Here is a 23,289-nt window from a genome sequence, read left to right as displayed (position 1 = left end):
TGGCTGACGGTAGGTGGGAGGAGCTGGGATGGGGGGAAGATGATAGGGGGCTGCTTATGTATTACTGTGGCTCTTTGGCAATGTACTTTGGTAAATTCTGGCTCCTTCTCAGGCTCAGGTTGGCCACCTCTACCTTAGACAAACAAACCCTGGTCCTGCAAGCTCAGCATCCCGGCTGGGTACTGATGCTTGTGTGAAGCCCCAGTGACCACATCAGCTCAGGGGCTTGCAGATGTAAGCGGGGGAATGGTCCCGCTATTGTGGGGAACTTTCCTGGCTTATACACTACCCCGGTGACGTGGGCTAGCGAAAGGATCTGAGTCCTCACTCCCACTCCCTTTACCCAGAACCCTGACTGTCCTAGAGGACTCCCCTTCCACTCTTCTGTCTGGCAGAGTCCTTGTAACCCTAACAAGGCTGGGCCCAGGATTCCTGGGGGACTCAACCCCCAACCTTGTTGTGGTCACTTAGGGCAGGGTCTAGGGTGTCCCCACTCCGGGGTGCTCTCTCTGCACTGGATGCTTCCCTGACCCACTGATCATTACATACAGTCAAAGCAAATACAATTTATTAAACAGCAATCGATTTTAAAAAATAAGGGAAAAATGGGAAAGGTTAAAGGAAAACACATCACCCTGCTCTGTGGCAAGGGGACATCACAACGAGCATCTCTGGAAGGTAAGGGCAGTTCAGTCTGTTCTTCACAAGTCCCAGGCCTCCTGCCCAGGCCCTGGCTGTGCTGCAGGGATGCGGAGGGTCAGACACTTGCTCTGGCGGTGGCCACACGCTCTCAGGCTCCAGGTGACAGGATCCTTCTTCCCAGTGTCAGCCCCGCCCCATCAGGGTTACGATCCCCCCTCCAAGTCTGGCCTGCAAGGCCTCTTGGCTGGGGGTGTCTCCCTGCACTGGGCCCGCTGCCCAGGGTCCCCCTTGCTCTCACCAGCTGCTCACCACACCCAGCTCCGGACTCCTCCAGCCCCAGCTCCAGCTCCAGCTCCACTCTCCCTCAACACTGCTGCTGCTCTGCCTCCAGCTCCCTGGGCTGCTTCTCTGGCCCCCCTGGCTCTGGTTGCTGCAGCTCTCCCCCCAGCACAGGTCTGCTCTGGGGGCTGCTTCTGTGACTCTGCTCCCAGCTCTGACCTGCTTCCTGGGCTGCTTTTCTGGCCCCTCTGGATCTGGCACCGCTCTGCTCCCCAGCTCAGCCTGGGCCCTTGCTTTCTCCTTAGCTCAGCCCTACTCTGCCTGACCCAGGCAATTCCAGCTCACACGCAGGAGGGGACCCCCCTGACTCCCTGATTAGCCTGCCCGCCCTGTCAGTCAGGCTGACCTGGAGCATTGGCCTCTCCCCATTTCCCCTGGGGACTGTCAGTCTCAGGGTCCTGATTTCCCATCGACCCTTCCCCTTTCTTTTGGCACTGGGAGTAAGCCAACCAAAATACCCTCACTGAGTTTTAGTAAGGGGACAGTCAGAGCTTTATTGGCACATTTTCCACAAAGGCCTCCTGGGCTGTAATGTCATCAACTGGCTCCATCCAGCTCAGCAAACAGCAAAAGTCAGTGACAGGAAGAGAAACGCCCAGTTGCTGCTGTAGGCGGGGTGAGTCTCTGAGCTCAGGAAAATGAAACTTACCCAGTTACACTGTCCAGAGGGAGCCATGGCTGCAGAGAAATCCGTGGAAAGTCTCCAGGAAGAAGTGACTTGTCCCATCTGTCTGGAGTATTTCACAGAACCTGTCACTCTGGAGTGTGGGGACAATTTCTGCCGAGCCTGTGTCACCCAGTGCTGGCAGGGATCTGACACAGACTTCTCCTGCCCTCAGTGCAGAGAAACTGTGCAACAGAGAAACCTTAAGCTGAACAGGCAGCTGGCAAATGTCCTAGAAATAGTCAAACAGCTGAATTTACACAAAGCAAAAGGAGCAGGAAGGGATGGTGTGTGTGAGGAACACAAGGAGCCTCTCAAACTGTTCTGTGAAGAGGATCAAACCCTCATCTGTGTGGTGTGTGACAGATCCCAGGCTCACAGAGCTCACACTGTGGTTCTCATAGAGGAGGCTGCCCAGGAGTACAAGGTAGGGAATCATTGCCTCATGTGAATCATTCTAACTGAATTTTAATTACAGGTTAACTTAATCATAACTTGCTGGTTTTATTTGATTGCTCCCTCCTACAGCTACTGATGTACTGCAGCATTCACTGTATGAAAAATGATATAAAAGGAAATGCTTAGGGGAATGTGGAAAAAGGCAAAAATGAAGGCATGAAAGATAAATGGTGAGATAAGGGACCTCTCAACTCATCTGAAGCTGTTAAACGACCAGTGAGGTTTAAGTCACAAGAGCTGCAGGCCAGTCTATGTGCGAGTGCAGCCTTCAGACTGGAGAAGGGGATGTTACAAGCTGTTGTTATTACTGATTTATATCACAATATTTATTTTTATTATTATTTTCATCCCAAACTCACCTGGCAGCTCAGTGACAGGGCTGGGAGTAAAATTCACATCTCCCCAGTCTCAGGCCAGGGCACTAACCACTGGTCCATGCTGCCTCCCCAGCAGCGCTATGCAGTGATGAAGAGTGGCCATTATGTGGGAAAGACTCCTTTGTAAGGGTCCCAGGCCCAGCAGGGAGATGGGGTTTCTCACTGGGATTCGGAATTCCTGTGTTACTCCATGAGGAGTTAAACTCAGATGCCGGCCTGCACTAGACAAAGTCACTGAGCTAAACACTGTGTGGACCCCAAGCACTTTGAGGACTTCAGACAGCGCGGGTCAATGCCAAATACCATTGGGATTTGTCAGGGTTCCCTCCCCACTCTGAATTCTAGGGTACAGATGTGGCGACCCGCATGAAAGACCCCCTAAGCTTATTTCTACCAGCTTAGATTAAAGCTTCCCCAAGGCACAAATTCTTTGCCCTTGGAGGATACGCTGCCACCAAGTGATTTAACAAAGAATCAGGGAAAGGACCACTTGGAGTTCCTATTCCCCCAAAATATCCTCCCAAGTCCTTACACCCCCTTTCCTGGGGAGGCTTGAGAATAACATCCTAACCAATTGGTTACAACGTGATCACAGACCCAAACCGCTTGGGTCTTAGGACAATAGAGAAATTAGTCAGGTTCTTAAAAGAAGGATTTTATTTAAAAAAGAAGGTAAAAATCACCTCTGTAAAATCAGGATGGAAAATAACTTTACAGGGTAACAAAAGATTCAAAAACACAGCAGAACTTCCTCTAGGCTTAGTTTCAAAGTTACACAAAACAGGAATAAACCTCCCTCTAGCAAAGGGAAAATTCACAAGTTGAAAACAAAAGGTAATCTAACGCATCTTGCCTTATTTACTTACTCTTTTTGTAATATCAGAGACTTGTACAGGATGGTTTATAGGAGAAGGAGTTTTCTGACCTGACGCTTCTCTGCTTCCCAAGAGAACACACAAAACAAAGCCTTCCCCTCTCCCCAAGTTTTGGAAGTATCTTCTTTCCCCATTGGTCCTTTTGGCCAGGTGCCAACCAGGTTATTTGAGCTTCTTAATGCCTTACAGGTAAGGAGGAATTCTAGGCTACCCTTAGCTGTATGGTTATAACAGGATTAGACTGGATTGCAGCAAAACTAACCCCTGGGCAGTGCTGACCTGTGTCAGTCTGTTCTATTGTGTATGTGGGCAAGGACCAGCCAAAGTGGTTCCATTAGTCCCACAATGCAGCCTTTCCAAATATCCAACAATCCGCTGTTTCTGGGCTCTTTGCTAGGAACTAAGGGGTAGCTACCCAGAGGGCATTCCCACCAAAAGGGTTCAGGACAGCACTAAGGCAAAACTCAACCGTTCTTAACACAAATCAGCACCTCTAATGGGGTTTGCACTTGCCCTTAGACCAGTTCTGTCCAGTCAGCGCCATCCCCAGGAGTTCAGGGCTGAAGCTGAATGGGATTTGGGAATCCAGCCCATATTTCTGGCTCTGATAGCTTCTGGGATTTATATCACTTTGTTAGTGAAAACTCAAAAAATAGGTTATTTCACATGGTGAAAGAAAAATCCAAGGATGTGACCCCAGTTTCATGCTGGTTTAATTCAATAGAGAAACTGGGCCAAATTATTCCCAAAAGTACAAATATAAGCTACTCCCATGGTCTATTAAGGAGGTTTCATTTCCTTGGTATCTCTGATATCACAAACCTACTAGGTTCTCCAGTCATCAGTAGAGTGTTTTATTGTTTATTTATTCATTTATATTTGTTTGGCGGGGAAAGATCACCCCACTCTCACCTGTAAAATCAAACCAACCAAAACATTTCTGTTTCTTCAGAAGAAATTTCAGACCCATTTGAAGACTCTGAGGAAAGAGAGAGGAAAGCTCCTGAAACTGAATGTGATTGGAAAGAAGAGAATCCAGGAATATCTGGTAGGTTCCCATTGTTATTAACCTGCAGGGACATGTTCTGGGAGGTCTCCGTGGTTCTGGTGAATGTGGGATTTTGTGTGTTGTTCCATGATCACAGGATAGTATGTGTGGGTGGGTGTGCGCACACGCATTTAGACAGAGGATCTGAAAACTCTCCCTAGAGAAAGCCATCATCATCTTCTTCAGAATGGAAACTTTATTTCAATGAATGAATGAATTACTAGCCTTTGTGCCTTGGATGAAAAGCTTCCCAAGGTGAACTGAATGTGCCCAATTCAGTGCTATCTGTCTGAGCCTGCAGTTCCTTGTTGAATTATTTAATTGTTTGGCTCTTTTTTTTCTCCCCATCATCTCTGTCAATGTAGTTCTCAATACAGTTGTTTGAACAACAAATTTTTTCATTCACTGGACATTTAAGGAAAAGTAGCACTTTGGGGGATACCAAATACAATTTTTTTTTCTAAATTTTCAGTAAATCAAAGGCTATTTGTGTCAATGAAATGTTTCATTTCAACAAAATCCAAATGCTTTTTTTTGATTATATGCATTTTTAAAAAAATTGTTTAATTGTATTAAAAACAAGGAGATTTCACTTTCTTCTGAAAATGTGGAAATGAAATGTTCTGATTTTTTTCAGGTTTTTTAAATAAAAACATTTGGTGAAATTGGCATAATCCATGAATGTTTGTGTCACCAAATCTGCATTTGACCTAAAAAATTTTTAGTGTGAAAAATTTTGCCCAGGTACAGTGCTGAGTCCTGCCTCCTGCTGCCCTGGATCTGGATACTCAGAGAACAATGATAGCTCAATATCCTGACCTTGCCAAACAGAGAAATGGCCCTTTAAGAGAGATTGGGGCCAAATGGGAAGGTGTTAGAAAATCCTCTGCCTAGTAACTACAGGATATAGTCAAATGTCAGAAGTCTTAGAGATTGCAAAGACAGTCTCTCTCCTGCACACTCAGGACCTCAGACTCTCCATGTACCTGCCCTGCCTTTTATTTTTTTTTTAAACAGAAACAAACACAAACCAAGAGGCAGAAGATTGTGTCTGAATTTCAGCAACTGTGGCAGTTCCTGGAGGAACAAGAGCGACTCCTACTGGCCCAGCTAGAAAAGCTGGACAAGGAGGTTGTAAAGATACAGAATGAAAGTATCACCAAATGCTCTGAGGAGATTTCCCGTCTCAGTGAGTTGATCATTGAGGTGGAGGGGAAGTGTCAGAAGCAAGGGAGTGAATTCCTGCAGGTGAGACTGAGTTAAATATATCTCAGATCCCAATACTGGGACAGGACAGCTCTTGAATCATGGGTACTAGAGTCCAGCAATTAGAGATCTCAGTATAACTCAGTGCATGCAGTGCAGAAACGTCAGTATTTATTGCTCTTTGAAGAGTTACAGATTCAGATATAAGAGATGTAAAAGCCCCATTAGCGCAGCCAATGAATGGCTCTGAGGCCAGGGCAGGGGTCTCCTTTTCCCATGTTTACAAAATCCTATTCCTGGGATCCCCAGCATCTGCCATGTGGATCTAAGATTCTTTTTCTCGTTCTCTCCCCTCTAGGATGTCAGAAGCACCTTGAGCAGGTACTGCGGCTCCTTCTCACTTACCTTCACACTTCACAATGTTGGGAATGTGCTGGGAGACCATGTTAAAATGTCATCTTGACAGGGCTCCAGTGCAAAATGTGTGGGGCAGGTCACATTTTGGATACAAATCTCTCTGATTAATTTAATCCTGAGGTTCTCATCATTTAATAGATGAATCTGGCATTGTCCACTCTATGGAAAAGATAATTAACCTAAAATATTTCCTAGAGATGTCACCTCCCTGGAGGGCTGGCTATCTCTGGATTCTGGGGTGGAATCTGGGCCTTTCACCTCTAGAGCATTGGCAACAATCCTACCCAGGTCAGCAGTGATCAAGGGTCTTTCCTACCTGAAGGCCCCTGTGGCTTGTCATGTGCCATGAGATAGGGTGGGGGGAGTTGGTGAGTCCATCTAGTTTTCACTTGACAGATGTCTACAATACTACGCCTACCAGGCTGGATGCCAAGGAGTGAATTGGCCATGGAGATTTAACTCTCATAGATTCATAGATACTAAGGTCAGAAGGGACCATTATGATCATCTAGTCTGACCTTCTGCACAACGCAGGCCACAGAATTTCACCCACCCACTCCTGCGAAAAACCTCTCACCTATGTCTGAGCTACTGAAGTCCTGAAATCATGGTTTAAAGACTTCAAGGTGCAGAGAATCCTCCAGCAAGTGACCCATGTCCCATGCTGCAGAGGAAGGTGAAAAACCCCCAGAGCCTCTTCCAATCTGCCCTGGAGGAAAATTCCTTCCCGACCCCAAATATGGCGATCAGCTAAACCCTGAGCATATGGGCAAGATTCACCAGCCAGATACTACAGAAAATTCTTTCCTGGATAACTCAGATCCCACCCCATCTAACATCCCATCACAGGCCATTAGGCCTATTTACCATGAATAATTAAAGACCAAAATCATGTTATCCCATTATACCATCTCCTCCATAAACTTATCGAGTTTAATCTTAAAGCCAGATAGATCTTTTGCCCCCACTGCTTCTCTCCTTTTAACCCTAAAGCTGGTGTCTCCAGGCCAGAGTTGGACAACATTCATAGGACTTTTGGGGAGAAGGTTGCACTGCCATGGTCTATCCTGCACCTGCTCTGTGGCTGGCAGAAGTAGAGGAATTTTAATGCCAGGCCCATTAGAGCAGCATCTTTTACAAGCCAAAATTATAATAAGTTACTAAATGAAATAGAACAAGAGATTGTTTTTCTCCAGGTGTGAGAAGGGGAAGTTCCAGCAGCCAGTGGAGATTTCTCCTGAATTGGAAAAGAACCTGAGTGATTTCTCCCAGAAAACTATTGCTCTAATGGAGACGCTGAGGAAGTTCAAAGGTACTGAGATGAGATCAAGGAGAGGAAATCAGGATGAGTCTTTGAGCATGTGGGAAGAGATGTGCTCTGTCCGAATGGTTCATAATTAGTTTATGTAGCTATTTAATACATATTGGAAAGTAGACATATACTAGGAATTAATTTGTAAACACCTAGAGAATAATAGGTTATAAGGAATAGTCAGCATGGATTTGTCAAGAACAAACTATGCCAAACCAACCTAGTTTCCTTCTTTGACAGTATAGCCCAGTTCTTTAGTGGTAACTGCTTATATTTTCTATTAATTCTAATTTAAAGAGCTGGGGGATTGCAGTAGGATTCTAGTCCCAGAATCAGGCACAACAGAATTAAGGTTATTAAGTCTGATTGGGAACCCTGGTGTGCACAATGGAGACACTCACACTGAGGGCAAAGCAAAGCTTTAACTACTTCTATTAGCACAATTAGTGAAGACAAAAGAGATCTATACCACATACAAAGACAGCAAAATACAGAGATAAGATGAAATATTGTATGATTCCTCACACAAATGCTCATTTACTCACATACTCTCATCCGTGGGAATCTAGTGGTAAGGTTATAGGCCTCAAAGCCTCACGCTAACTTAGTTATGCCACATGCTAACTGCTTAAGCCAATATATTACAGGATACAGGCCTCTAGGTTCCCTGCATTACTGCAAAGTAAAAATAAAATGCTAAAGCTGGCCATGGGCTATAAGTCCTCCTTTTGATGGGGTGATTGCACATGAACCCTATCACATATATTATGATGTAGATGGTTGATTACCTGAGGGGGAGGTTCTGGTGCCAGTCTGTCTCCTGTTACTGAGGTTAAAGGACCTGAAGGATTGATTCTGGCTGTGTAGTTATAAATGCAGCATATGGATGCTCTGGTACCAGATATGTCCCTGTTGTAGGTCCCATGCTTACACTTTGGCTTGATTCATCCTCTTTAATCCCCCTAGGTTGTTGTTGGGTCACTTGACCCTTTGTACTTAATCTCCTGATTTTACACTGCATGCACCCGAATGCAATGAATATAATCCTATTGCAATGCCTCGGATGATAACCCATCCTTTTAACTCAATTTTTGTTTGTAATGGTGCTGCTAGGACTTCATCACCTCTATTAATCAAGTGGATAAAAGATTGCTCAGCCTCATTGACATTATTGATCATTTGTATGAGGTGTGTGTCTTTTTGATCCACTAAATGTTTCAAGTGTAAATTCAGTGGGGGAATATAAACAAGAAATGTTGGTGTGCTTTGGACTATTAGGTCTTGATAGGTTGGGTCAGATATAATAATAGTGGTGCTTTCAAGTGCAGGGACAGGAGAAATCACTATGTGCCCTATTAAAGTATGTTGTTTTTGGGTAAAACAGAAATTTGGCTCTGTGACCTGACACTCCAATTGAGATACTTTCGTTGGCTGGTTACTACACAATACTGGTCATTTCCATCATAGATCACCCTCTCCATCCATGTCTTCCATTTGGTCAGTCTGACCTGGCACAAAGATGTGATAGGTTCTATAGATGATCTTCTCCCTGCAGTCCACACAGGACAGTATCCACCTCAAACACATCCCATCTACAAATGTAGTGATGGCCCTTTTCTGAGCAACAGGCCATCTGTGGGATCTTCCAGGTTTGGCTTTCTGTGTGATTGCTCACCAAAGGAGGAATGTTGATGTGTTCCCTATAGATGTTGCTTTGAGATGTTGCCAGGATAGGCAGGGATGGTGTCCCTGGTTTCTGTTTGCCAGAAGCTGGGAATGGGCGACATGGGATGGTCACTTGATGATTGCCTGTTCTGTTCATTCTCTCTGAGGCACCTGCCATTAGCCACTGTCGGAAGACAGGATACTGGGCTAGATGGGCCTTTGGTCTGACCCAGTATGGCTGCTCTTATGTTCTCTTATGTTCTTATGAAATGACTTAAGGGATGGACAACAGCCAAATGGCTGTACACATCCTTATCTAGGTCGAGCACAGGCAAGGAGACTGTGAATGAGATGTACAAGGACTCTGCTATGGAACAATACTAGTTAAATAATGAGTGTCTTGACTGGTGTGTGGTGTCACAGATCCCATATGCCACATTGCTAAAGCTGGCTGTATGGGCTACAACAGTGTTACTGGTCCAGGGGCTGGGGGAAAGCTTTAGATATGTTGTATCATGCTTTTAGTCAGCTTTTTGACACAGTCCCACATTATGTTCTCATAAGCAAACTAGGGAAATGGGATCTAGATGAAATTACTATAAAATGGGTGCAAACCTGGTTTGAAATCCATAATCAACTAGTAGTTATTAGTGATTCACTGCCAAGCTGTAAGGGTGTGTCTAGTGGGGTACCACAGGGATCAGAACTGTGTGTGGTACTAATCAATATTTTCATTAATTATTTGGATAATGGAGTAGAGAGTATGTTGGGCTTAGGGATAAATGGTCATTTAGGGTTTGTCTACACTACACGGTTTTGTCAACCAATTTATGCCAACAATCAAAAACTGGTATAATTACATTGCTTCTGCATATTCACACAATGCTCCTTCTGTCAGCGGAGCGTATCCACACTTGGTGCTCTAGCATCAACAGTGGGAGCAGTGCACTGTGGGTAGCTCTCCCACTGTGCTACTCGCCACTTCCTGCAGCTAGATGTTGTGGGAAGGTGGAGTGGATCACAGTGCATCATGGGTGCAGGATCAACGTTCCATGACGTGGTTTTTTCCTTCCCATCATTCCATGGGATTCCGGCTGTGTTTCACTCCACTTTTTAGTGGCCCCTGTTTACTGTGTGCCTGCCATCTCTGTCGGAAAAGATGGATCCTGCCCTGCTGTGTATTGTTGCAGTCACTGTTATGGACATATCGCGGATGGTCATGCAGTATATCATGAACTCCCAATCTGAACAGGAATCAGAACTGCTTGACCTGCTGTGTGCCATGGAAGGAAACAACACCAGGTTACTTTTGGCATTCATGGAATAGCTGCACATGGTGGACCATCACATTTGAGCTTGGGAAACAAACACAGAGTGGTGGGGTTGCATCATTATGTAGGTCTGGGATGACGAGCAGCGGCTGCAGAACTTTCAGATGTGGAAAGCCACCTTCATGGAACTGTGTGTGGAGCTCACCCCGGTACTGCAGTGCAAGGACACCAAAATGAGAGTTGCCATCTTGGTGGAGAAGCGCATGGCGGTTGCTGTGTGGAAGCTGACAACTCCAGACTGCTACCGGTCAGTCACAAATCAGTTTGGAGCTGGGAAGTCCACCATTGGGGCTGCGTTAACGCAAGTGTGCAGGGCCATTAGTCACATCCTGGTTCAAAGGACTGTGACTGTAGGCAACGCGAGTGAAATAGTGAATGGCTTTGCGGCAATGGGATTCCCTAACTGTGGTGGGGTGATAGATGGCACACATATTCCAATTTTGGCACTGGACCAACTTGTGACAGAATACATCAATAGAATGGGGTATTTCTTTATAGTTTTGCATCCTTGTCTGGTGGAGGCACTCTGCTGGTGTGTAGGGGGTTTCCGTGAAGGCCACATCTTCAGGAGCACAACAAACAATAAACAGAAGCATGATTGTTTGTTCACACATAGCATTGAATCATTATAGTAAAGTACACCACTTTTTACATACAAATCACTTTCTCACTGTCCCCAGGCAAGCACACATCTATGTGAGCACCCTAATCATGGTGAGTTTGGCCAGAGGAGAGGTGCTCAAGATGGGGCAAAGGGTCTAGGTGACTTTTTAGGGGATCACTGCAGCTGACTAGGAAGAATATTGTAAATTCTGCCACCATTTTCCACAGGCAGGGGTCATTGAAACCGATATCTCATTCCTGAGGGTAAGGAAGGATGCAAGGGAGCATCTCCTGCATGCATGCAACTTCAGACTGGGTCCCTATGCTGCTCTCCTGTGTGCTGCTTTGGTTCCTGCACAAGTGATTGTCGATTGGCATGGGAAAGTTTCCTACAATGGGGGAAGGAATAAAGCAGCTCTGCCAAGGAACCTTGGGGAGAAGATTGGCAAGTACCTCCACGAGAGTTCCTAGAGATCTCTGTGGAGGATTCTCATGAAATCTCGATGTGCATAAACATAGTTCTGCTGCAGTGCTTAGCTGCACAGGGGAAAGTGGAGCACATGCAAACACAGCTAGTCTTGTACATTTCTATCCCTTCACCCACTTCTAGACTATACAGACCAAAGGACAGCTCTACCTCATATAACCGAGCAGTATCAACTCAAAAAGATCACTTACCAAAGCTCTCCTCTCCTGTATCATGCATGCCAGAGCCAGACTGCTGGGACTTGCTAGACCCCTCCTGAGTGGAAAAGAGGTCCTGACTCGCTGCACCACTGAACGACCCTGCTGTGTGCTCCACATTGTCTTCCAATTCAAACTCCTTGTCCACAACTTCGTCCTTGGGGTTGAGTCTACTGTCCGCTGCCTGCAGCCCCGCTAAAGTATCCACGAGGCTCTTGACGGTGGAGATGGGGTCACTGCCAAAGATGGCGGCCAGCTCCTTATAGAAGCAGCAGGTCTTTGGCGTAGCACCAGAGCAACGGTTTGCCTCCCGTGCCTTCTAGTACGCCTGCCTCAGCTCCTTTATCTTCACTCAGCACTGATGAGTGTCCTGTTCGTACCCCTTTTCCAGTAAGCCATGAGAAATCTGCCCATAGGTATTGAAGTTCCTACAGCTGGAGTGCAGCTGGGACTGCACAGCCTCCTCTCACCATAGTACCAGCAGATCCAACAACTGCGGGGTACTCTGCGTGGGAGAATGTTTGCTGCGTGGAGCCACCATGGTCAGCTGGGGAGATGATATGTGAGCTCTCCATGCCGAGGAAACCGGAAGTGGAATTTCAAAAATTCCCTGGCCTTTAAAGGGTGTGTACCTGGGTACAGGGCGGCGGAGTTCAAACTGCTGACCAGATCAGTCAGGATGGGCATTTTGGGACACCTCCTAGAGGCCATTTCCAGCAACATAACCAAGCGCGGTGTATACATTAACACTTTCTTGATATAACTTTGTTGCAGAAAGCTCTATGCCTTTTGTCGAGGTGGTTTTATTTTGTCGGCTAATCAGGAGAGTTTTGTTGGCAGAAAGAACATTGCAGTGTGTACACCTCCACTGTTTTGTCAATGAAACCTGACTTTTGCCGACAAAATTATGTAGTGTAGACAAGGCTTTACACTAAAAATCACAATATATTCAGGTTGCTTCTAGTCCCAAGAGATCAATCATTTCCCCCAGATCAGCTGGTACCCTTGATCTTACACCAAAGACAATTCCTGTAGCCAATCCTATAATAAACTATCTAAAGGTTTATTAACTACAAAAAAGAAATACGAGAGTTATTTACAGGTTAAAGCAAGCAAATATACACACAAATGAATTACCAGCTAAAATTCCTAAACATGACAGAGATGTAATAATCTGTCAATTCAAAATGTCTTTTAGGGCAGACGCAGGGGTAGCCCCTGGCCATCTCTGTCTTCATTTAATGTCTCTGGCCTGTGAGAGTCCAAAGAGCAAAGAGATGACAAATCTTCTTGTGACCCTGTTTTTTCTTTTACATTTGGCTTACCAGTCCATGAGAAGAGCTTCCTTGCATGGGGCATTTCCAAGGTGTGATAGGGCCATTCACCAATCCTTTGTATTGTGATGTTTCTTAATGTCAAATTTAATCTTGATAGGTCTCCTTAAAGGGGCGGGGGGAAGGGGGGAGGGGAGGGGGGAAGTTCCCATGCTTGGGTTTACAAGTTCAGAGCAAACATTTTCAAAGTTATAAAGCAAAACTGACATATTTCCTTATAGCATGGAATACAAGCATTACAAGGGAGATTAATGCATGCTGCAATTTATAAGCATTTCATAGAGTCTAAGTATTAAATAATTCATATAAGACTAATATGTATTTTGAACAAAACTAATGTACATGTGAGCTGGTTTGTTTCCAGCTATGAGTTTGTCAGTGCTTAGCTAATGCCTACAGCCTTGGTCAGAGCTGGCACTTGGTCTGCCAATGTCATAAAAGGTGGATGACCTTGTTAAAGATGTGTCTCTCATACTCTGCACCTTTGCAAAGATGAATAGGGGTGTAAACCAGGGACCTCTTGGTGCCAACTGGCAGATGGCACAGGGGGTGCAGAGGGTTTTGCAGAGATCCTCTGGGTCAGATATAGGAATTGTAGTTAACCGAAGGGTGGCATGTGAGGTCTCTACCAAGAGCCCATTGGTTGCCATAATCATTGCAAAATATATGTCCAGACACTAGTAGTTAAGTTAAGTAGTTATATGTCTCTTCTGAAAATTGTGTTCTTAAGGATTTGGGATTAGGGTGGGTCACTAGGAGGTGATTTAGCTCAAGAATATTCCTTTCAAACAAGAGGTTACAGATACTTATTTCTCTGTCTGGTCATGGGTGCTTTGGGTATTGTATGTTTCACAATGGAGCCTGTTTGCCTACTCTGCCAAATGATCATCAAAAGAAATCTTCAAGAGCAAAATTTTACAGAAAGGAATAAAGAGCAGGCAGGGGTCCTGTTTACAAGTAAAGACAATGAATTGTTGGGATATATCTGGGCGTGACCTACAATGGAAATGTTCCTTCCACTGGGGGAGTAACAGATACACATCTCTATCCAGATATTTGGGTATTCTATATTGTGTGCTCACACTATACGCCTATTTGCATAGTGAGCCAGATGTTTTTAAGAGATTTTGAAATCTACAAGAAAGGAAAATACAGAAAAAAACAACCAGTAGGAGGGTGTCTTCTTTAGGAAAAAGGACAATGGATTGTCCTAATATATCTGTGTGTGGAAGCAGACTGGCAGCATGTTTGCCTCAGGAATGAAGGATCACAGTCAGCCTGGCTGTAAATTGCTGCATGGATTTTTGGGTGAGCAATACTTAATTAGATAGGAGAGTACCTTGTTAATTGAGCCTGGGCTCTAGAGTGTGTGTTATGATTTTGTTTTAAATTAGGGCTCTCAATTGTAGTTAACTCAAGCAATTAATGCAAAACAAATTAACTAAATTAAAAAAATTAGTCACAATTAATGGCAGTTTTAATTGCACTGTTAAACAATAATAGAATACCAATTTAAATTTATCATAAATTGGATGTTTTCTATGTTTTAAAGTATATTGATTTAAATTACAACACAGAATTCAAAGTGTACCGTGCTCACTTTATATTATTTTTATTACAAATATTTGCACTGTAACAAAGATAAACAAAAGAAATAGTATTTTTCAATTCCTTTCAAGTACTGGAGTGCAATCTCTTTATTGTCAAAATGCAACTTATAAATGTAGAATATTTTGTTACATAACTGCACTCAAAAACAAAACAATGTAAAACTTTAGAGCCTACAAGTGCACTCAGTCCTACTTCTTGTTCAGCCAATTGCTGAATGCTGCCCACTTCTTATTTACAATGTCACCTGAAAGTGAGAACAGGCATTTTCATGGCACTGTTGTAGCGGGCATTGCAAGGTATTTTTGTGCCAGATATGTTAAATATTTGTATGCCCCTTCATGCTTCGACTTGTAGATTGCAAATTGTACAGTGCAAATATTGGTAATAAAAATAATAATTAGGGCTGCCTAATAATAACAGTTAATGCATGTGATTAACTCAAAAGAACTCAACACTTTTTTTAATGTGCATTAATTGCATACTAGGGTGCCGTGCTCAGGGGGTGCTGCTGCATGCCTCCAGGGCAGGGGTGCCCCTCCCCGCATCACCCTTCTCCACTGCTGCTCCTCCATCGCACCCATGGAGCCATGCCAGACCAAGCTACTCCAGACTAGGAACCTGGCCTCACTCTTCTTCACAGAGTGGAAGGGGTGGGGTGGGGGGCTGATGTCGGGGTTCCCCCTGCCCCCACCCATGTACCTGGTTACTGCTGAGCTGGGGTCAGGGAACAGGGGGAGCCTGTCTGCTGCTGCTGCCAGCTCAGGAATGAGTGCGGTCGACAGGAGCTGCTGTTGGCTGAAAAAGTGCTCAGGCTTCTGAGTGCTCTGCTTAAAGAGACAACGCTTCCCCAGCACGCACGCACACACACTCTTCCCCCAAAGAGCAAAACTATTTAAATAAATGGTAATGATTTAACTGGGAATTGGTCCTGCTTCGAGCAGGGGGTTGGAATAGATGACCTTCTGGGGTCCCTTCCAACCCTGATATTCTATGATTCTATGATTCTATTCTGTTATTGTTTAACAGTGCAATTAAAACTGCGATTAATCACAACTTTTTAAAATCTCGTGATTAATCACGATTAATGCTTTTTAGTCATTTGACAGCCCTATTTTAAATGTAACCATTTGTTTCCAATACTACTTGCTATGACTTGAATCTTGATTCTTTGTTAAATAAAAGTATACGGTGCTTGTTTTCAATATAAAAATAGCTAAGTGCCTTGTGTCAAGCAGCACAGTGACCTGAAGTGTAACGGCTAAACTGGTGTGCACTGTTTCTTTAGAAGCAGCGAATCCGTGAACACTACGAGTGTCCGGTGAACCAGGGGATGGACGCTCCAGGGAGATGCTTGCAGGGTTTGAGGGTTGGAATGAGACAATCAGTAACGTGAAGTGAGACTGCAGGGCCTGCGGGGCCTAGAGGGCAGTGCTTGTGTTGCCTATGGCCAATGGAGTTGGGAGCTGGCCCAAGGCAGGCGCAGATATGGCTTCTCATGGTAAGGCACGTGGCAGTGAAGTGCTCACAACCCTGGGTACACCTGGCAAATATCACAGGAGGCCAGTGGCACAAGGGTGCAACTGTGCCAGGACCTAGGACTTCTCTATCATGTGCCAGGCCTGTACTGGCCTCTGTAACCGTTGAATAGGGGCATTGCCAGCAGATCAAGGGACATGATTGTTCCCCTCTATTTGACATTGGTGAGGCCTCATCTGGAGTACTGTGTCCAGTTTTGGGCCCCACACTACAAGAAGGATGTGGAAAAATTGGAAAACATCCAGCGGAGGGCAAGAAAAATGATTAGGGGACTGGAACACATGACTTATGAGGAGACGCTGAGGGAACTGGGATTGTTTAGTTTGCGGAAGAGGAGAATGAGGGGGGATTTGATAGCAGCCTTCAACTACCTGAAAGGGGGTTCCAAAGAGGATGGCTTTAGACTGTTCTCAGTGATAGCAGATGACAGAACGAGGAGTAATGGTCTCAAGTTGCAGTGGGGGAGGTTTACGTTGGATATTAGGAAAAACTTTTTCACTAGGAGGGTGGTGAAACATTGGAATGCGTTACCTAGGGAGGTGGTGGAATCTCCTTCCTTAGAAGTTTTTAAGGTCAGGCTTGACAAAGCCCTGGCTGGGATGATTTAGTTGGGGATTGGTCCTGCTCTGGGCAGGGGGTTGGACTAGATGACCTCCTGAGGTCCCTTCCAACCCTGATATTCTATGATTCGATGATACTATGAATAGGGAGATCAAAAACTGCCCCCTTCTATCCCTTTGCCAGTGCAGGCATGAGTCTGGCCCATTGAGCCAAACCTCTTCCAGCCTTAATTTCCAAATCTATACAATGTTTTTGTTGTTGTTTGTATTTCAGTCAATGGACAACAAGGACCACATTGTTCTGAGCTCTGTACAGATGCTGAGCAAACAGACCCAAAGAGCTTACAGCTCAGGGCCCTGATCCTGCAAGCCCTTAACATTCTATTAATGGCAAAGGGCCCAAAGTAGAGAAAATTATAGTCACGCTAAAGTCCTTGCAGGATCTGGGTCTAGGTCATGACAAAATGCAATAGGAGAATGAGACAAATCAACCAAGGGTTGGAGAGGGAGGATGAGAGAACAGTAAACAACTCTTAGAGATTGTACCTCCTAGGATGGTTGAGAGACTTAATGGATATTGATTCCATTGCTGTGAGATGCCTGAATGAAAGAGAAAATGGAAGGTTTCAGACTCGTTTGTATTAAAGACCTGTGTGTGTCTCTGTCCCTCTCTGTCTGTTTCTCTGTCACAATTAAAACACAGTTATGTGAATTAAGAGTGGGGATGTTGTTATAAATATCACAACATAAAATCTCACTGATTTTATCTTTTTTCCCTGTAGACACTCTGCCAGTTGAACTGGAGGAAAAAAAAGAGAATACTCTAGGATCACACAGACAGGGTGAGATTTCAAGGTGGAGATTATTTTTCAGTTATGAGAAAATTCCCATGAAAATGTTTTCTTGAACTTGTAGCTAAGCCAATGCTGACCATGATACAACCAGTCCTAAAAATAAAAACATTACTAAGACGTGCCCAAGTTGAAGTCAGACAAACAATCCAACACCAACCTTAACGCTGAGTTCATGCCCACAGCAATGCCCAGAAACATTCTATCATCCAAACACCCTTAACTCTGACCCTGGGATTTTCATAGATATCCATACACATTATATATATTAAATTCATAGGAATGAGTGGACAGGCCACTCACCTCAGGGCTGATCTCTGGCTCTAATACTCTGCTTCCCTCTCTCCTCAGTGAATGTGACTCTGGATCCAGACACGGCTCATCCCCAACTCCTCCTCTCTGAGGGTCAGAAAAGTGTCAGACGGGGAGACAAATGGCACAGACTGCCCAACAATCCCAAGAGATTTGATACCCTGGAGTGCGTGCTGGGCTGTGAGGGATTCACATCTGGGAGATACTACTGGGAGGTGGAGGTGGGAGGTGAAATAATCTGGGCTGTGGGGGTTGCCAGAGAGTCTGTGAGGAGGAAGGGATTGTTCTGCTTTAACCCTGAGTGGGGGATCTGGGCTATGGAGCAGTGGTGGGGTGAGTTCCAGGCTCTCACCTCCCCTAAAACTCCTCTGCCCCTGAGCTGGGTCCCCAGGAGGATCCGGGTTTGTCTGGACTATGAACAGGGGCTGGTGACATTTCTGGATGCTGATAATGATGCCCCAATCTTCACTTTCCCACCGGCTTCCTTCAGTGGGGAGAGAATCCACCCCTGGCTTTGGGTTCAGAGTGAACAATCACAGCTCAGACTGTGTCCCTGACACTTGGGGAAAACATCCCTTCTAAAGACCCTGAAATCAACTTCTCTAGCCTCAGACACCCTAATTTCTATGACCCTGGAGAACGCTTGTCTTCCTGAAAGCCTTCTACCATACAATCAGTTTGTATGACCATAAGGCTTGATGGGGCCTCTGAATTGTTAAAGTATAAAGACCAAGATGCTACTGAAATGGAGAAACCAACCGCATTGCTCCAAGAATTGTGCAACCTGTTTGTCACTGGCCTGTGTGATCCTTGAGGAGTGTAGCTGACTGTAGGGATCAGAGACTGTCAGATAGGAGCTCAGAGAGTGGGAGAATGAAAGTGAAAGAAAGTGACAAGGAGAGACATGAGCCAGGGTGACAGAGGGACTGGGAGATGCTACTGAACGTGATGGTGTCATTCATTACGTAATCCATCTTATTTAATTCACTGGTTCATGAAAAGTGGAGCCATTTTAATGCCTTGGAAAAGTGATTTCTGCAAATGTTGCACTTTTTCTCTGTTCTGACCTTACATAATCACTCCCTAAGTGATTGAAGCCCTCATTTTTTTGTTAACTGAACCTTTTTAATAAATATAAAGCTTTTTTCTGCTTGGTGTTTTCCACTCTTTTGAGGGAGCGAGGAGGTGCAGAGGATTTGATTCGCCACTGACCAAAAGACAAGTTAAGAGTAAGGTGGGGTACACTCTATGGGGGGGCAAGTTGACTGGTTTAATCAAGGGGCTGTAGAGCTGCCACCCTCCATAAAATGACCTGCTTATGAACTTGGAAGTGCATTGAAACCCATGTGGATATATATCTTCCTTCTAAACATGGTACTCTTTAAAAGAGTCTGAAATAGAGCTTGTGAGGCTATTTTGGAGTTATTTGGTCAAGGGGTTCCCAAAACATACCCCCAAATACTCTGCTTTTATCATTTTCAGATTTTTATAACACTTTGTTTTAGAATTAGGAATAGCAGATTTAAATTAAAGCTCAGGAAAAACTTGCTAACTGTAAGAACAGTAGGACAATGGAACAGTGTCTAGGAAAGTTGTTTCAGAGTAACAGCCGTGTTAGTCTGTATTCGCAAAAAGAAAAGGAGGACTTGTGGCACCTTAGAGACTACAATGTGTATGAAAATCAAGGTGGGCCATTTCCAGCACAAATCCAGGTTTTCTCACCCACCGGGGTGTGTGTGTGTGTGTGTGTGTGTGTGAGAAAACCTGGATTTGTGCTGGAAATGGCCCACCTTGATTATCATGCACATTGTAGGGAGAGTGGTCACTTTGGATGAGCTATTACCAGCAGGAGAGTGAGTTTGTGTGTGTATGGGGGTGGGGGTGGGGGGTGAGAAAACCTGGATTTGTGCTGGAAATGGCCCACCTTGATTATCATACACATTGTAAGGAGAAAGAAAAGGAGTACTTGTGGCACCTTAGAGACTAACCAATTTATGCTTATGCTCTAATAAATTGGTTAGTCTCTAAGGTGCCACAAGTCCTCCTTTTCTTTTTGCGAATACAGACTAACACGGCTGTTACTCTGAAACCTGTCATTGTAAGGAGAGTGGTCACTTTGGATAAGCTATTACCAGCAGGAGAGTGAGTTTGTGGGGGGTGGGGGGGGAGGCTGAGAAAACCTGGATTTGTGCTGGAAATGGCCCAACTTGATTATCATACACATTGTAAGGAGAGTGATCACTTTAAATAAGCTATTACCAGCAGGAGAGTGGGGTGGGAGGAGGTATTGTTTCATGGTCTCTGTGTATATAATGCAAAAAGAAAAGGAGTACTTGTGGCACCTTAGAGACTAACCAATTTATTTGAGCATGAGCTTTCGTGAGCTACAGCTCACTTCATCAGATGTTTACCGTGGAAACTGCAGCAGACTTTATATACACACAGAAATCATGAAACAATACCTCCTCCCACCCCACTGTCCTGCTGGTAATAGCTTATCTAAAGTGATCAACAGGTGGGACATTTCCAGCACAAATCCAGGTTTTCTCACCCTCCACCCCCCCACACAAATTCACTCTCCTGCTGGTGCTAGCCCATCCAAAGTGACAACTCTTTACATAATCAAGTCGGGCTATTTCCTGCATAGATCAAGGTTTTCTCACATCCCCCCCACCCCCATACACACACAAACTCACTCTCCTGCTGGTAATAGCTCATCTAAACTGACCATTCTCCAGGTTTAAATCCAAGTTAAACCAGAACATCTGGGGGGGGGGGGTAGGAAAAAACAAGAGGAAACAGGCTACCTTGCATAATGACTTAGCCACTCCCAGTCTCTATTTAAGCCTAAATTAATAGTATCCAATTTGCAAATGAATTCCAATTCAGCAGTTTCTCGCTGGAGTCTGGATTTGAAGTTTTTTTGTTTTAAGATAGCGACCTTCATGTCTGTGATTGCGTGACCAGAGAGATTGAAGTGTTCTCCGACTGGTTTATGAATGTTATAATTCTTGACATCTGATTTGTGTCCATTTATTCTTTTACGTAGAGACTGTCCAGTTTGACCAATGTACATGGCAGAGGGGCATTGCTGGCACATGATGGCATAGATCACATTGGTGATCACATTGGTGTGATCTATGCCATCATGTGCCAGCAATGCCCCTCTGCCATGTACATTGGTCAAACTGGACAGTCTCTACGTAAAAGAATAAATGGACACAAATCAGATGTCAAGAATTATAACATTCATAAACCAGTCGGAGAACACTTCAATCTCTCTGGTCACGCAATCACAGACATGAAGGTCGCTATCTTAAAACAAAAAAACTTCAAATCCAGACTCCAGCGAGAAACTGCTGAATTGGAATTCATTTGCAAATTGGATACTATTAATTTAGGCTTAAATAGAGACTGGGAGTGGCTAAGTCATTATGCAAGGTAGCCTGTTTCCTCTTGTTTTTTCCTACCCCCCCCCCCAGATGTTCTGGTTTAACTTGGATTTAAACCTGGAGAATGGTCAGTTTAGATGAGCTATTACCAGCAGGAGAGTGAGTTTGTGTGTGTATGGGGGTGGGGGGGATGTGAGAAAACCTTGATCTATGCAGGAAATAGCCCGACTTGATTATGTAAAGAGTTGTCACTTTGGATGGGCTAGCACCAGCAGGAGAGTGAATTTGTGTGGGGGGGTGGAGGGTGAGAAAACCTGGATTTGTGCTGGAAATGTCCCACCTGTTGATCACTTTAGATAAGCTATTACCAGCAGGACAGTGGGGTGGGAGGAGGTATTGTTTCATGATTTCTGTGTGTATATAAAGTCTGCTGCAGTTTCCACGGTAAACATCTGATGAAGTGAGCTGTAGCTCACGAAAGCTCATGCTCAAATAAATTGGTTAGTCTCTAAGGTGCCACAAGTACTCCTTTTCTTTTTGCGAATACAGACTAACACGGCTGTTCCTCTGAAACCTGTGTATATAATGTCTTCTGCAGTTTCCACAGTATGCATCTGATGAAGTGAGCTGTAGCTCACGAAAGCTTATGCTCAAATAAATTGGTTAGTCTCTGAGGTGCCACAAGTCCTCCTTTTCTTTTTAGGAAAGTTGTGGAAGCTCCTTCACTAGAGGTTTTCAAAAGGAGGCTGGATAGCTGTCTGTTTTGGATGATTTAGACACAACAAATCCTGAATCTTGGCAGGGAGTTAGCGTGGATGACCCTTTTGGTCCCTCCTAACCCTGTGATTCCCTGAAACAAATCTAGGCTTCTGACCGTCCAAAAATGTGTCCCATTGGACTGCCCCTGAGATCAGCTTTTCAATGGCATGAAAGACCAGTTTAGGAATATCTCAGAACGTAGTGAGCTGCCAAAGTTTTAGTATCTATGTGAGCAAATGTTTCCTCAGAAACTCCTTTGTCAAGAACACCCATGGCACCATGTACTGATTTGAGGGAATAGGCAGTGTTCTTTGAGCTCAGGGACAAGGAGTTCATTCCTCTGCTCAGGTGATTTGCATGCTGTGCATATTGGCACTCTCAGGTTGCCTTTCTGCTTGGTGTGCGGGTGGTACAGATGACAGTGAGCCACCCCATAGGACAGCTGGGAGGGGAATCTGCTGCTCTGGCTTGTGGGGTATTTCACGGTTACAGAGCCTGAACAGAGTCCAGCCTGTACTCTAATCTCCTAGCACACTCTTGGGGTGAAGACCTATTGTCTAATACCTCCTCTTGAGAATGGGGACCCAGTGTCTGACTGCCTAGACTCTCTGGGTGCAGTGCTGACACCTCAGCCTGCCTCATGCTTAAACGCGCCCTTTCCCAGACCCCACCCAAAAGGTTTGAGGCTCCTGGGTTACAGTTTAACTCTCAGGGGCACACCGTAGTGGTGTTCCTGCAACAGATCAAGATTCCTGGGTCACCCAGTGGTGCCCTGCTCTCACTCTGGGCTGTGCAGTGCATACAGAGAAAGGCCAACAAATACTTTATTTATTTAATGGTTATGGGTAGACAGCTTAGAAAGATGAAGTCCGACAGAGGAGCAAGAAGGTCAGAGGTGCTGGGATCTTACAGAGAAATCGACAACAGCTAGGAAATGTTACACTGGACAATGCTTTCCTACCACATTACTCTGGGCAGCCTCCTCTATGGGAAATGTAATGTGAGCTCTGTGCTGCTTGGATTTGTCACAAATCTCACAGTTGGGATCTGATTCTTTTCACAGAGCAGTTTGAAATCTCGCCCTTGACTCACACACTCTCCCTTCTGGCTCTTCTTGCTTTTGTAAACATGAGTTCTTCCCTCAGGGCTCCTATTACTCCAGGCCCTGCCTGGAGCTGGTAGCAGGGGCATGGTCAGATAAAGGGCATGGCTCAGATGCCACACTGTGCCAGCTCCTGGTGCTGGTTTGGCCAGAAGTTCCTTTGCCCAGCAGTGTCATTGCAATGAGGATGGGAGAAGTCTCGTTCTGATT

The 23,289-nt window shown here is 45.0% G+C and overlaps 1 protein-coding gene across 2 annotated transcripts; it reads left to right on the top strand.

Moving 5' to 3' along the window:
- Positions 1-1,582: 1,582 nt before the first annotated feature.
- LOC140898222 (zinc finger protein RFP-like) lies at positions 1,583-19,405 on the top strand. Of its 2 annotated transcripts, none has more exons than XM_073311749.1 (7): positions 1,583-2,072; positions 4,309-4,404; positions 5,422-5,652; positions 5,969-5,991; positions 7,224-7,339; positions 17,446-17,505; positions 17,866-19,405. In XM_073311749.1, exons 1-7 carry the CDS (start codon positions 1,620-1,622, stop codon positions 18,381-18,383), a joined length of 1,497 nt encoding a protein of 498 aa, XP_073167850.1. In that variant the 5' UTR covers positions 1,583-1,619; the 3' UTR covers positions 18,384-19,405. The 2 variants fall into 2 exon arrangements, with proteins under 2 accessions (XP_073167850.1, XP_073167849.1); XM_073311748.1 differs by having other exon boundaries at positions 1,611-2,072; positions 4,312-4,404.
- The last annotated feature ends 3,884 nt before the right edge of the window (positions 19,406-23,289 follow it).

Source organism: Lepidochelys kempii, chromosome 14 (assembly GCF_965140265.1).
Source record: "Lepidochelys kempii isolate rLepKem1 chromosome 14, rLepKem1.hap2, whole genome shotgun sequence".
In the NCBI taxonomy this organism is placed as follows: Eukaryota; Metazoa; Chordata; order Testudines; family Cheloniidae; genus Lepidochelys; species Lepidochelys kempii.
The sequence above is the reverse complement of the archived record's forward strand: the minus strand, read 5'-3'. Positions and strand labels throughout refer to the sequence as shown.